The 13,284-nt window shown below is 39.4% G+C and overlaps 1 protein-coding gene across 5 annotated transcripts in view; it reads right to left on the reverse strand.

Annotated features, from left to right (window-relative positions):
* The window catches only part of SPAG9 (sperm associated antigen 9), a 140,689-nt gene that overhangs the window by 30,348 nt on the left and 97,057 nt on the right, over positions 1-13,284 (reverse strand). For all 5 annotated transcript variants that reach the window (XM_066364597.1, XM_066364596.1, XM_066364595.1 and 2 more), the window contains 9 exons: positions 9,881-9,938; positions 8,788-8,940; positions 8,280-8,331; positions 6,887-7,017; positions 4,746-4,802; positions 3,542-3,715; positions 2,377-2,506; positions 1,241-1,330; positions 653-820 (listed from right to left, as the gene is read on the reverse strand). In XM_066364597.1, coding sequence (XP_066220694.1) covers positions 653-820; positions 1,241-1,330; positions 2,377-2,506; positions 3,542-3,715; positions 4,746-4,802; positions 6,887-7,017; positions 8,280-8,331; positions 8,788-8,940; positions 9,881-9,938 — 1,013 coding nt within the window. The remainder of the gene's footprint in view (positions 1-652; positions 821-1,240; positions 1,331-2,376; positions 2,507-3,541; positions 3,716-4,745; positions 4,803-6,886; positions 7,018-8,279; positions 8,332-8,787; positions 8,941-9,880; positions 9,939-13,284) is intronic.

A 13,284-nucleotide genomic window follows, 5' to 3' on the forward strand; every position in this document is an offset into this window, starting at 1 on the left:
GCTCATGCAGGAGTCTGTTTGACTGCCTCCCCACTTCTAACTTCAGAAAAATACAAAAAAAAAAAAAAAAAAAAAAGCTGACCCCCCGACTTGGGGTTGGACAGATATTGCACATCTGTCATGCTCTAAATGCTCACAGAGGATGCTGGTTATCATTCCTTCTGGTAGCTGTGTAACATGGAGATGACCTGAACATGACCCATGGCTACCGGAGAGCTTAGAAACCACCTTATAACTAAACTGTGGGAGAGCTGAAAGGTGCTCTTCATGAAAGAAATAAAACTGGTGTCTTCACATTCTAAAAAAAAAAAAAAAGCCAAAAATACAAATACCTTTCCACATTCATCAGCAGACTAAAAACTAGCAGTTAAAGCAGATCAGTGACAAAAATGCTTTGTACCTGGACCATGAGAGTTAATTACACAGGTACATGCATTTGTCAAAACTCTGAACTGTACATATTTCAAGTATATATATCACTGTATGTAAAATATATCTCAATAAAATTGATTTTTAAAATAGAGAAAGGGTAAGGAGTAAGCAGGGCATAGTAATCCCAATCAGAAGCTGAACCCAGAAGTAAGTTTTGGACCAAAGAGCTAAACTCACAGTCCAGACACTGGGAGGTCACGTGTTCGCGCACACACTTTACCTTAAGTTCCTGATCGAGCTTGTCTAAACTGCTCTGAGACGCGCTCCGCTGTTTACTGCCTTCTGTATCCAAGCCAGCAACATCCTTGTAAAATACACTTGCTCCAACAACAGAACCGCCGTCCCTGGTCTTCCCACCAGATAAATTGACTCCAACAGCACACCACAGCTTTTAGGGTGGAAAAAAAGGTATTAAATCTCTTTCTCTCTAAAAACGTTTAGAATGTTTCGTATTTTCTTGAAAAGTCTACCGATTATAAATCTAGGTCTTTAATATTCAAAGTATCCTAGTTTAAAACTACAAAATAAATAAGTTGATCCACAAAAGTAGGATTTAACATTTCTGTTTTTAAAAAAATCTCAGATTTTAGGAAGTAGCTCCTTTAACTTCAAAATTATTTCACTGGCCTGACCCGTGGTGGCGCAGTGGATAAAGCATCAACCTGGAACTCTGAGGACACCAGTTCGAAACCCTGGGCTTGTCAGTCAAGGCACATATGGAAGCTGATGCTTCCTGCTCCTCCCCCCCTTCTCTCTCCATCCTCCTTCTCTAACATGAATAAATCAAGTCTTTAAAAAATTAATTTACCTTCATTGATGTATCTTTTTCATCTAGAGGTCTGAGATAGACAGGCACAGGTAGATTTTTCATCTTATTTTCCCCCTGACCGTTGGTTACCTAGCAATTGGGTAGGGGAGAGAAGGACATGTGGGTTCACCTCGTCAAAAGCGAACTTCCAGAACCACTGAGACATGGGCAAGCACTGCTAGTTCTTATTTTCTCTCTGAAATTGAGCTCAAGCTAATGCCATTCTTACTTGAAAAGTGAGAAAGTCAAGTAGCAATGAGAGAAAATGAACAAGATTCTACCTGGCCGGTTGGCTCAGCGGTAGAGCGTCGGCCTGGCATGTGGGGGACCCGGGTTCGATTCCCAGCCAGGGCACATAGGAGAAGCACCCATTTGCTTCTCCACCCCCACCCCCTCCTTCCTCTCTGTCTCTCTCTTCCCCTCCTGCAGCCAAGGCTCCATTGGAGCAAAGATGGCCCAGGCGCTGAGAATGGCTCCCTGGCCTCTGCCCCAGGCGCTAGAGTGGCTCTGGTCTCAGCAGAGCGATGCCCCGGAGGGGCAGAGCATCGCCCCTGGTGGGCGTGCAGGGTGGATCCCGGTTGGGCGCATGCGGGAGTCTGTCTGACTGTCTCTCCCCGTTTCCAGCTTCAGAAAAAAAAATAAATAAATAAAAAATTAAAAAAGATTCTATGGGATCTCAGAAGACCTAGACTGGTTCACACGTGGGTGGGAGGTGGAGAGTGTGTGTGCGCTTGCGCGCGCATGTGCCAAGTCTTTTGGAAACTGAGTACGGATTAGTCAGGTAAAGCTCCTCCTGAAGACCTGCACTGAGTTTGAGAGGTTCCATGCCAATGGCTTTTTAAAACTTTTAAACAGTAAGATACTGTTTATCAAAAATGAAATCTTTAGACACTAAAACAGAACTGATACCCCGAAGTCCACACACTCAGCCACCTCCCGTAGCCCCGCCCCCTCACACACGGAGGCCTCTCTTTCAGCTCCGGGCTGGCACAACAGCCCGAAACCCACCGCCCTCCGCACTGCTTGGACCAGCCGAGTGCAAGCAGCTGGAAGGAGCGGGTCTGCGGTGTGAGTTCGGCTCCCTGCACGCCTAGCCCCTGCGTTTCCCACAGATGCTCTGCCACGTTCGCACGTACCTGCTTGTACTTCTGAGGCAGGCTCCAGCCGAAAGCCTGCACTCGACCGTCTTCCTTCTGAACGTGTGCCTTCACCTGACGATACTGTTCTCTCTTTTGTTCTCTGCGTGAGGCTAAACTAGCTTCAGTTCTAAAAGAAAAAGAAAGTTCCTTTTTAAATTAGGTGAATATAACAGCAGTTCTGCTCAAACAGCAAAGTAACAACATAAAAATGACTTGGTTTCAGATTCGTTTACTTCAGACTAAGATTCCTCCTTATAAAGTGTTATTATATCAAAGTAGGTCTTTTAAAATTATGCAGTAAAGACCGTGTCCAAGTTTTCACAGGTTAGCAAGCAGCCTGTTGTATTGAACCAGCCATCAAATTTCTATCAGGCTGTAGATTTTGGCTATATGAAAGGCTTCTTTCCTTTTCCTTTGTTCATTCAACAGATATATATGGAGAATTCTAATGCCAAGGAATGTGCTAGAAGTGACTGAAGACCAATAAATCAATTTCCTCTTAGGAAGGTAATATAGGTTAACAAATTAACTCCAATAATTTGTTTCAGAAGACAGATAAATAAACTGACTTGGCAAGCTTTACAGTTATGGAGCAAAATAATATGAAAATAATCCTGAAAAGAATTTGTCTTTCTCTGGGCCACTGAAATTCTTTTTGTTGGGTGACTTGCTATGTATCTCATAGTTAACAAGTGTACCTCTGCGTCAGACGCTTTACTGTATAATGTGATAGTAACACCTCTGACGTAGGTTATCATACTCATTTCACTGGCAGAGGAAATGGGGCTCTCAGAGGTTCGTGTACCAAGTTCACGTCCCTAATAAGAGGCAGAGTCAGGATGAACAACCAAGTCCTTCTAACACCAAAGGAAGTGTTCAAACATTTAGGATAAAAGAGCATATAAGCCTTTAGCATTTCTATCAATATCTATCAATGTTGTCATACCAGCAAAAAAAGACATTAAAAAAAATCTTCCTCTTTATGAAAACTGAAATGCAATTTTCCTAAAAGGTATTGACTCCATGTAATTTACTTAAAGATAGCAAGTTACAGAAATGGTATAGATTTTTCTGAACACTTCCAGCTGATCTAACACACGGCAAGAATATTCAGAACTGTATAGTTAGCACGGGCATCACCACTAGTCCGGACAACACTTACTCTTCACTAAGGAAGTCAAAGGCTTTGGACTTATCCCCAGGGAGCTGAGATAAGGTGCTGCTTCTTTTCTTGACAGAAGGTGTAACATGAGAGGTGGGTGCATTATACTTCAGGTTAACAGGTGGTTCAGGCTTCTTAGCAGTATTACTTGAGGAGCTGAAAAGTCGGCTGAAACTAAAAAGAAAAAAGTGAATGTGTGTTTGTCCACACGTTCTTACATGCTCCATCAAGAACAATCCATAATTTTGCACAAATTCCAGAGTGCTTTCACAAAGCCAAACAAAAGTTTGTAGCCACACAGTGCAGCCTTAGCAAGAACTCACAGCCAAGTGCAGACATTCAGGAAAGAGAAACTACTGCCTAGTATGGCAAATCCCTGTTCTTCAATTAGCCCTTCCCATAACGAAAGGAAGAAGCTGTGACGTACGGGATCTCTTTGTAATGAAGAATAAAACAGGATGGTTGATTTAGCTAGCTCCTAGCCAGTGCCGTGTGAGAGGGGCTGTTACACAGCAAGGTCACGGCTGCACGGTATAAACAGAAGCCTGGTACGCCAGTTCAAAAAGTAGTTACAATGAAGTACTAGGACACATATTACCATATTACCACACACCTTACACATTTTCTTAGTAAACTCAACTTAATTAACTGTTTTCATATCCATTAAAGAAAAAAAAATCAATACTTCTATTAAATAGCAGATTCACCAAAAAGGGTAAATATTAAGCACACTAAACACACAGTACTTCTAGCATGAACATAATTCAAATCCAAAACCGACATACACACAAGACTCAAACCCCACAAACACTAAACTTCTAATCCTCGCTTTGTAAAGTTCCTTCTAACACACAATAAGTGAATTGGTCACTTATTAATGGGATCCAGGTAATTATCAACTCTATAAATACTTCCCCATTATTGTTTTAAGTTATCAGAGGATTCCATCAAACACATAACCAAAGCAATGCAGCTCACGACAGCAATACTTCTGTCCTCAAGAACAGCCTTACCGAGCCGGCACGCTGCGTATCAAAAGGAGAAAGTTCAGTTTAGCTATATTCCCCAAATTCAAGAAGGGGGGACGGAGAGGGGAGAGAGGAGCTAAGGAGGGGAGGAGACACCAAATCATTCTTGAAAATAAATTCTGACTGTAATCTTGTCTCAAAGTGCTATCCGTCTTTAATAATTTTTTGATACTTACAACTGCCAGATGCTTGACCTTTTTTTTTCCTGCATGGCTGGATTTTCTCTTGATGCTCTACATGAAAGAAGAAAGTGAAAGAAAGAAGAAAGAAAAAGATTTGTTATCAGTGAGGTGTTCTAGCTTTCGAGAACCAAGGACCAAAGAAGAGTATGGGCTACAGAGGAGAGTCGGCTATGAAATTCTGCAAGTAGTTCCTCTGACCTGGTGTGTCGGTCTGGTAAGGCTGCAACAGCTAAAATAAAACAGCACTCCTGCCACAAAGAGCTAAACCCACTGACAGAGACCAGACTGTTACCTGTGCTAGACAGAGAGCCAACATAATATTTTAAAATTTCTATTGAAGAGAAATCCTCCTCTTTCTCCCTTTTATCAAAATATACTGCCTTGTCAGTCTGTCTTTACATAGAGGGCCGAATCATCTTACCCTCCCAGCGCTCACACAAATTTTACTGTTCGAAATGGGTCATTTTTCACAGGACTAAAACTGTTCCATCACTGGAAAGGTAACCAGAGAAGCTGCTAAACTAGACTGATAGGTAATTCAAAAATTCAGAAAATAAGGCGTTTCAAACTGATTCAGTAAGATGGGAAGGCTTCTGCCATCACTATAAGAGCCTCAGCTTCCATTTTGAAAAAAATAAAAACATTTTTAATTTAATGAAAAAAATGAAAAGCTACCAATTTTTCACCTGTTGATTATCACTCAGCTGCTAGAATTAAAAAGAGCAATGGGCGTCAGTTTTAAAATCATTTATTCATTACTATTTATTTAATATACATTAAATGCTGGAGTTAAGAACACATTTCTTAGGACACTAGTTTTTTTGTACAATAAGTAAAGATTAGAATACTAATCTCCTTCCTTCTTGGTAGCTACATATATATACACAATTATAATTTTAGCAAATTGCAAATATTCTATACAAAAGAATTCTAGTATAACATTGGTAAAGGATATATAAGCTGCTAAATACATGACATAATCATAAGAAAGTAAAAGTGGGAGGTTGGAAAATATGTCCATAAACTTTAAAAGAATGTGTATGTGTGTGCTATGACTAGTCAATCTGATGTGACAGTCCAAATTCAAACTGTGGGCAAATGGGGGGGGGGGGGAGGTAACTAATGTACAAACTCATGAGCTCTTCCTAAATGAAAGGAATACTGTTATGAGAACTGACCAGTAGATGGCAGCATCAGAGGTGAGATGTAAGATCCAACTGACAAAGATTTCAATGGATGGCTTTTGCATGAAGTCAGAAAAGTAGTGAAAATTCCAGTTGGAGCACTTTACAGAAAGATACTGAATAAAAATGATTACTTCCTATGTGGCATTGAAAGTCTTAAGTTTTCCTGACATTACTGCAAAACCAGTGTCAATTTCTATAGTCTACTGAAAAATAAACATCATGCCTAAATATAATTTTAGAAGTATTTTAGAAGTTGTGGAAACATTTTCCAAGAGCCCTTTTATTTATTTATTTATGTATGTATGTATGTGTGTATGTATGTATGTATGTATGTATATATTTTTCCGAAGTGAAAAGCGGAGAGGCAGAGAGACAGACTCCCACAGGCACCCGACCAGGATCCACCTGGCAAGCCCACTAGGGGGCGATGCTCAGCCCATCTGAGCCATTGCTCCTTTGCAACCGGAGCCATTCTAGCACTTGAAATGGAGGCCATGGAGCCATCCTCAGTGCCCAAGCCAACTTTGCTACAATGCAGCCTTGGCTGCAGGAGGGGAAGAGAGAGATAAAAAGAAAGTTGAGGGGGAGGGGTGGAGAAGCAATGGACGCTTCTCCTGTGTGCCCTGGCTCGGAATTGAACCTGGGACTTCCACATACCCGGCCAATTCTCTACCACTGAGCCAACCAGTCAGGGCCTGAGCCTTTTTATTTTTTAATTTATAGTGTTGACATGGCTTCAATTCACCAAGAGCCCTTTAACTGGACCAAAAGGTACCCACTTTGATCACATTCTGTTACTAATTCCAAGTGTTACTTAATAAAGTCTCTCCTACTAAACAGAGCAAGGGACTTGGATCCGCAAAGGCAGGACTCTAATTCTGAATGAAGGAATACCGAATTGCTGGGAAGCAATTCTAGGAAAATACCAGAGGTGCTTCTCATACAAACCGAATCATCTCTGTCCATCGAACAGCTTCCTGAAGCTCCATCAGTCTCTCTTTATATTGGTTTCTCTCCATTAGAACACGGGCCATTTCTACTCTAGTAAACCGCTTCCTCTGGGCTGTAGGAATATCGCTCTATAATGAAAAGAAGACTATAGATCACCCTGGAAGCCTATATCTGTTTTGGTGTTATCTCAGACTTAAGCAAAATCTTTCAGCTTTTAAACATTCCTTAATTTTTAACCTAATGGATCACTTTAAAATGGTCTTATGAAAATAAAATGAGTAAAGAAATACAAGATGAAGACAACTGTATTAGCCAGAATTATTGTTAGGAAGACTAAGGAATATGAGTATGGTGAAACCCCAAAGGGGCATGCTTAGGTCAACTTCCTTTTATTGCTGATTTCTAAGAGGAAGGTGAGATCAACTGCAAAGCACGCACAGTTTGGATCAAAGCTGAAAGGCCTGGAACAGGAAGGAGGCTGAGAGCAGTTGCTTCCTTTGTCCTGCCATAGAACTTGGCCTCTCCTTTAAATAAAAGTCGGACCACAAATAATTAAAGGAGTCCACAATACAGCAATCCCACTAGTAGTTATATATACCCTGGGAAAACCCAGGAGACTTGCACTGAGAATTAAACCGTATTTTGCATGAATACATACATGTGGTATGATAAAATTATTTTTATTTAAGGTGAGAAAATGATAAATACAGGACAGCAGTTTCCTCTGGAGGGAAGGACTACCAACCCGGTAGCTTCAGTGTTTGAAAATGTTCCAGTTGTCAGACCGGTAGTGGGTTCATAATGTTAACTTACTATAATGACAAGTTATTAGTCACAACTAAGTTATGTTACGTATATATTAATATTTTTATGTATCAAATGTTATATTAAAAATAAAGAGATTGCAGGGGCACCAACTAATCATTCTGTCCATGATGCCGATAGAGCTCGACTGATGCTTAAGCAGCAAACTCCTGTTACAGAAATGGTAACCCAACAGAATAGCTAGTATGCTCATAATACTGACAAGAAGCTCATAGTTATTATTTTGTGTTTAAATACATTGATAATATTATGGGCTAATGGCCTAGCATTAAATGCCAGACTTTATCTTTTTATGTTTAATGCTATTAAACAATTTTTATTATTAAGCTTTCATATCGTCCAAATTTGGAGCCAAATAAACAAAAAAACTCAAAAATGTCCCAGTTGGCCCATGAGCTTGAACATGCAGACACAGGTCAGAGCTCAGAGCCCAGGAGAAAAACAAGCACATCACATGTAGCTAGAAAGCTCTGCCTCTCGATGACCAGACACGTCTTCTGACTTTTACTCCCCCCAAATACCAAAATGTGCCAGGTAAGAAAAAGGGTCCAGAACGGAAACCTACGTCGTCGTCCTCTTTTGCTTTCTGCCTTGCATCTTCAGCTTCTGCACGTGCTCTAACAGGAAAAAACAAAACCAGGTTATGTGAGTTCAGCTCATCTTTTCATAGAACGGAAGAGTGGAGCAAAACTTTTAACCATCACTAAATGATTGTTTTTCTATTTCTAAACAGAGTCTGTATTTAGCTGCCCTCATTTAGGGGAATATTATCATAGCACTGTACTAGGAAAATAAACAGGTATTAAAGGTTGGGTTAAAGAAAACAATGTTTCTGATTTCCTTTTTAGCAATATTTGAACTGTTCTTTTTTTCACATCAGAACAAACACAAAAACACCAAGATTCCGTAAATGCAGGGGCCTGCCCCCAGCAGAGGCAGAGGGGGGTGAGGGGAGGGGGGCTTCTCCCCCCCACACGGGCTGAGCATTCCAGAGGCCCAGGTTCGGGGTTACCGTACAGCCCCACAGGCCCCCCCTCGGACAGGCCGGTCTGGAGCACCCAGTGAGAACCTACTTCCGCAGCTCCTCCTCCAGCTCTCGGTTCCGCTCCTCCAGCTTCAGTTTGGCGTGTTTAACGGCCTCCAGCTCCCCCTGCAGCACGTCCTTCTCACACGTCAGCTCGTCCACTCTTGCTATCAAGTCATTCTTGACAACGTTCAAAGCATTTCTAAGGAACACATTTCCAGTGCATCATTACAAACAAATATCCTTTCGAACTTTCGGCTTATTCTGCTGTAGACTAAAGTAATGTACAATCATAAAGCTAAATAACTGAATACTTCAAAGACATTCTACCTAATGTTGTTGGTGGACAAAAATAAAAGGAAACACAAAGCAATGGCCTAATAGCATCCATAGGGTACTGGCGTTAATAAGTTCTGAAGAGGTTACCTAATCAACAGAGTGAAATTAATCCTTGTATTTACCTTTAACAATTAAGGAGAAAAAAATCTGAACTAGAAAAAAAGATCTAAGAACTAATTCCTTTTGGGTATAGTGGGCATAGGACTTCATTATAGAGGCATTGTTTTCGATATACACAAATGCTCCAAAGCTGCTCTAACACAACACATTAACAATGGGCCTGACCTTTTCCATATGACCCAGACCTACCCCACTAAACAAGACTCCTCTGTGTCTGAGGGCCTAGACCACACACATCGCACCTGAGAACCTGCAACTATGGTGGGGAACTCCGAAGAGATGGGCTGGGTACAGAGCGAAACATTTATGTAGAAATAAAAGAAATCCCAGGAAAAGAGATAAGAAAATAGACATGCTTGGGAGGGAACCAAACAAGCACAGGACACATCCAGAATATTAGCAGAAAGCCGGGGCACCTGTGTAGTGGAAAGGGATGAAAATCTCTGCAAACCCCTGAGCAGTAAAAACTACTCACCCATGAAATTAGGTCCCATTACTTGTGTGTGTGCATGCATGCGCACACACGTACACACACGTACACACACACACACACACACACACACACACACAGAAGGGGAATAAGAAGGGGCAGTTGCTGAATTTAAAAAATGTCATTGCCTTAGACAAAAAGAAAATTCAGTATCTTCTCTTCCTTATTAAAATTTTACATATACATTACTTACTTGGTTTCCAACAATTGTGTATTTTCTAATATGAGATTCTCAACTTCACGACCCATTCCTAGCAAAAGAAAAAGGATAAAAACTGAAAATAAATTTATCAAAAATTACTTAAGCTTGGACTCTATAGTGCAAATTTTATTTTATAAAGTTTCTCTCTCCTTCAGTAATCTCATTTTGTCTATAATTTCATTTGATATCTCTACTTGAGTGGATTATAAAGTTATAATTTTCCATCACAAAACAAAGCTAAAGATTTTGTTAGCCATATCTTTATAACCGTTAGTTGACATTTTCTTGTAATATTTCAAAAGATCAAAGACTTTTTTTTACAAATATTCTAAAATGGTAGCAGTATTTGGGGGGGGGGGAAGGAAACAGTATTAATATGGATCAGAAATAATTTCCAAATCACAGAGTGGTATTTTAGGTTTTTGCCTAAAAATTAGGCCTCATTCATAGAGAACAGGCCGAAACAAGGCCAAAGAAAGACGAAACCCCATCGCAGATGAAACCTTACCAAAGAAATTATGGTCTTATAGCCCATGCATTCCATGTAAAGCAAAAACAGAGAACAAGAAATGTTTCATATAAGAAATAGCATGAAAATAGATCATTAATCTGTAAAGTTTTATGCATGATATGAAAAACATCTGGGATCACAATGCTATGATTTAATGCATAATGATGTGCAAAAGACAGAAATTACAATGATTTCCTTCATTCATAAGGATGCTCAGATAGGTTACACCTAAAACAATGCTTTCCCAATTCTTTTGCATAATAAAGTTGAATATAATGAGACTGAGAACTCCAGCTCAGTAATGTAAGTTTCTTCAAAGTGCAACATCTGAAATGATCATGTTCAGTTGCCACTTTATAGAATTGCATTTAATAATTTAATGAGTACTGTGAGGTAGGCAGGTAGAGCATTCAATACAAGATCCAATGTAGTGATCTTTAGGAAGGAAAAAGCTATTTAATTTATTACTCATAAGAAAAAGAAGAAATAAAAGAACACACTAGGGAATATATCTCAAAAGTTACAAAAACAAACAAACAAAAAATCAAAGATAAACAAAACCAAAACCCATTGCTCACTTACCCTAAGCTAATGTTGGAAAATCACACACAATGAAAATATTTCTAAAGAAAACTATGTAAGAATTAACATGTCCCTTACTTTTAAAAGAGTAGAATGACTTAAAGATAATTTAACACAAAACCAACCTAGGAATGTAAAAATTCAATGCTCACAAATGGACTCAGATTTTGTCCATATTATAATGATCTCAAATGTTCTCAAAGATCAGGATACTTCTACCATGAAGAATTATGTATCAGAAATAGTGCTTATTTAATCATCTATCTACGTATTCTCCAAAAACTGAAAATAAAAACTAAAAAAGTTTCCGTATTCCAATTCCAAAATGAATTTTGGTGGGATATGTTGAAATATTTGCTTTAAACATCAATGTTAACTTTTCAATAAAGCTATAGAGTCAGAAGAAATAAAGTTTACATTTGTCTTAAAAAGCTTGTATGATGACATGTTTGCTATAAGCTCTCAAGCACATAGAGAAATATGCATAACAGCTGAAAATATATGCAAGGCACAAAAAACAGCTGAGCAGAAAAAAATATGAGAAAGCATTAAATGAAACAGCAGCCAAGAACACCTAGCTTAAAAAGCAATATATTAAAGTATTTAAAAGCATACACACCAGAATATTCCCCTGGGTGAGCAGCCCAAGAGAAAAAATGAAAGAGAACCTCAATTAGATTGTTTTCAGAAAGTAAGATCTACACTCCCATTTTGAAGTGAGGAGACAATTGAAAAGATGTGCAGAAACCATTAACTAAACACAATAACGTTTAAATATTATGAATATAAAAAACTAAAGTATGTATTATATGGGAATCACATCCTATAATGAAGTTTCTAAAGTTTACACATTCTCAATGAAGAATTCTCTTAAAATCTGGTGTATTAATTTAATACATCATCAAAAAAATTGTCCAAAACTTTCACTTTGAAATATATTAGTAAACACCAACTCAGTGCCCCATTTCTATTCAAGACTTCAACCAAGCATAAACTTAGGTCTAACATATTTGGAAACTCTACCTAACAAAACAAGACAAAAACTGCCTGGCAGTTTTCAAAATCACAGACCCGCCATTTGGATTTTAACTTTGAGTTTCAAGTTAGGTCCATAGATGGGCTTCTGAATTATCTGTTAATCTCTTAAGAATGTGCACACAATTTTATCTAGGTCTGTATGGGCATTTTCCAGAAGTCCATTGATCTCTACAAATTCTGCAGTAAAGGAGTTTTAACTCCAAAGGGCAAAGAATCACAGATTTAGAGGTGAAACAAAACTGTTAGGATTATTTAGGAATCCATTCACTTAGTTGCTGTGCAATGTACTGAAGACTCAACAGTGAGCAAAATATACAGCTGTATTGGCCACATTGAGCTTCCAGTCTATCTAAGGAGGTAGGTACATAGAGAATCATAGTCAAGTATGAAGAATGGCATAATAAAGCAAATGCAGTGCTATGGAAAAACATTTCAGGGACAACCATGCTTTAACTAGGGGATCAAGATGGAATTCCTAGAGGAGGATGTGCCAAGTTAAGCAGAGGTAAGACGAAGGCAGGTAATACAGATTTTTTTTTTAAAGAAAGGAAGCAAACAATTCTTTGTAACTGGTTGTGAGGAAAGAAGGAGAGATCTAGAATGGAGAACTGAGGCTATTCATTCACTGAGTTAGTACAAGTTGCTAAAAGATCCCTGGAATCCCTGTCTCTCTACCTCTTTCTCTCTCTGTCAGTCTCTTGCTTAAAAAAAAAATGAGGTTGCCAGCTTGAGCGTGGAAACATAGGCATGACCCCAAGGTTGCTGGTTTGAACAAGGGGTCCTTGTCTCAGCTGGAGCCCCCGGGTCAAGGCACATGAGAAACAACCAATGAATAACTAAGGTGTCACAACTATGAGCTGATGCTTCTCATCTCTCTCCCTTCCTGTCTGTCTCTCTCACTAAAAATAGAAGAAGAAGAGTCGAGGAGGAGTTGTGGGGGACAAGACAGTAAAGATGACGATGAACTGAACTTCAGGCATGTCAAGTGTAAAGCCCTACACATCATCTTAGAGCTATCTATAGACTGTGTGAAAGTAACAGTCTGGGGCTCTAGACAAAGACCTTGGATGGAGATGAAAACTTTGGAACAATTAACCATGAAAGTCAAAAAACAAGAGCAAATAAGATGTCCCAAGCCAAGCAGCAGCCTTAGGACTGGAACATGGACATCTGAAAGGTAGAGAAGAGGAGCCTTCAAAGAAGTACAGTAGCCAACGGGGAAAGTGCAGGAAAGCCTGCTATCGCAGAAACCAGCAGAGACAGC

Source organism: Saccopteryx leptura, chromosome 2, assembly GCF_036850995.1.
Source record: "Saccopteryx leptura isolate mSacLep1 chromosome 2, mSacLep1_pri_phased_curated, whole genome shotgun sequence".
NCBI classification, from domain to species: Eukaryota; Metazoa; Chordata; class Mammalia; order Chiroptera; family Emballonuridae; genus Saccopteryx; species Saccopteryx leptura.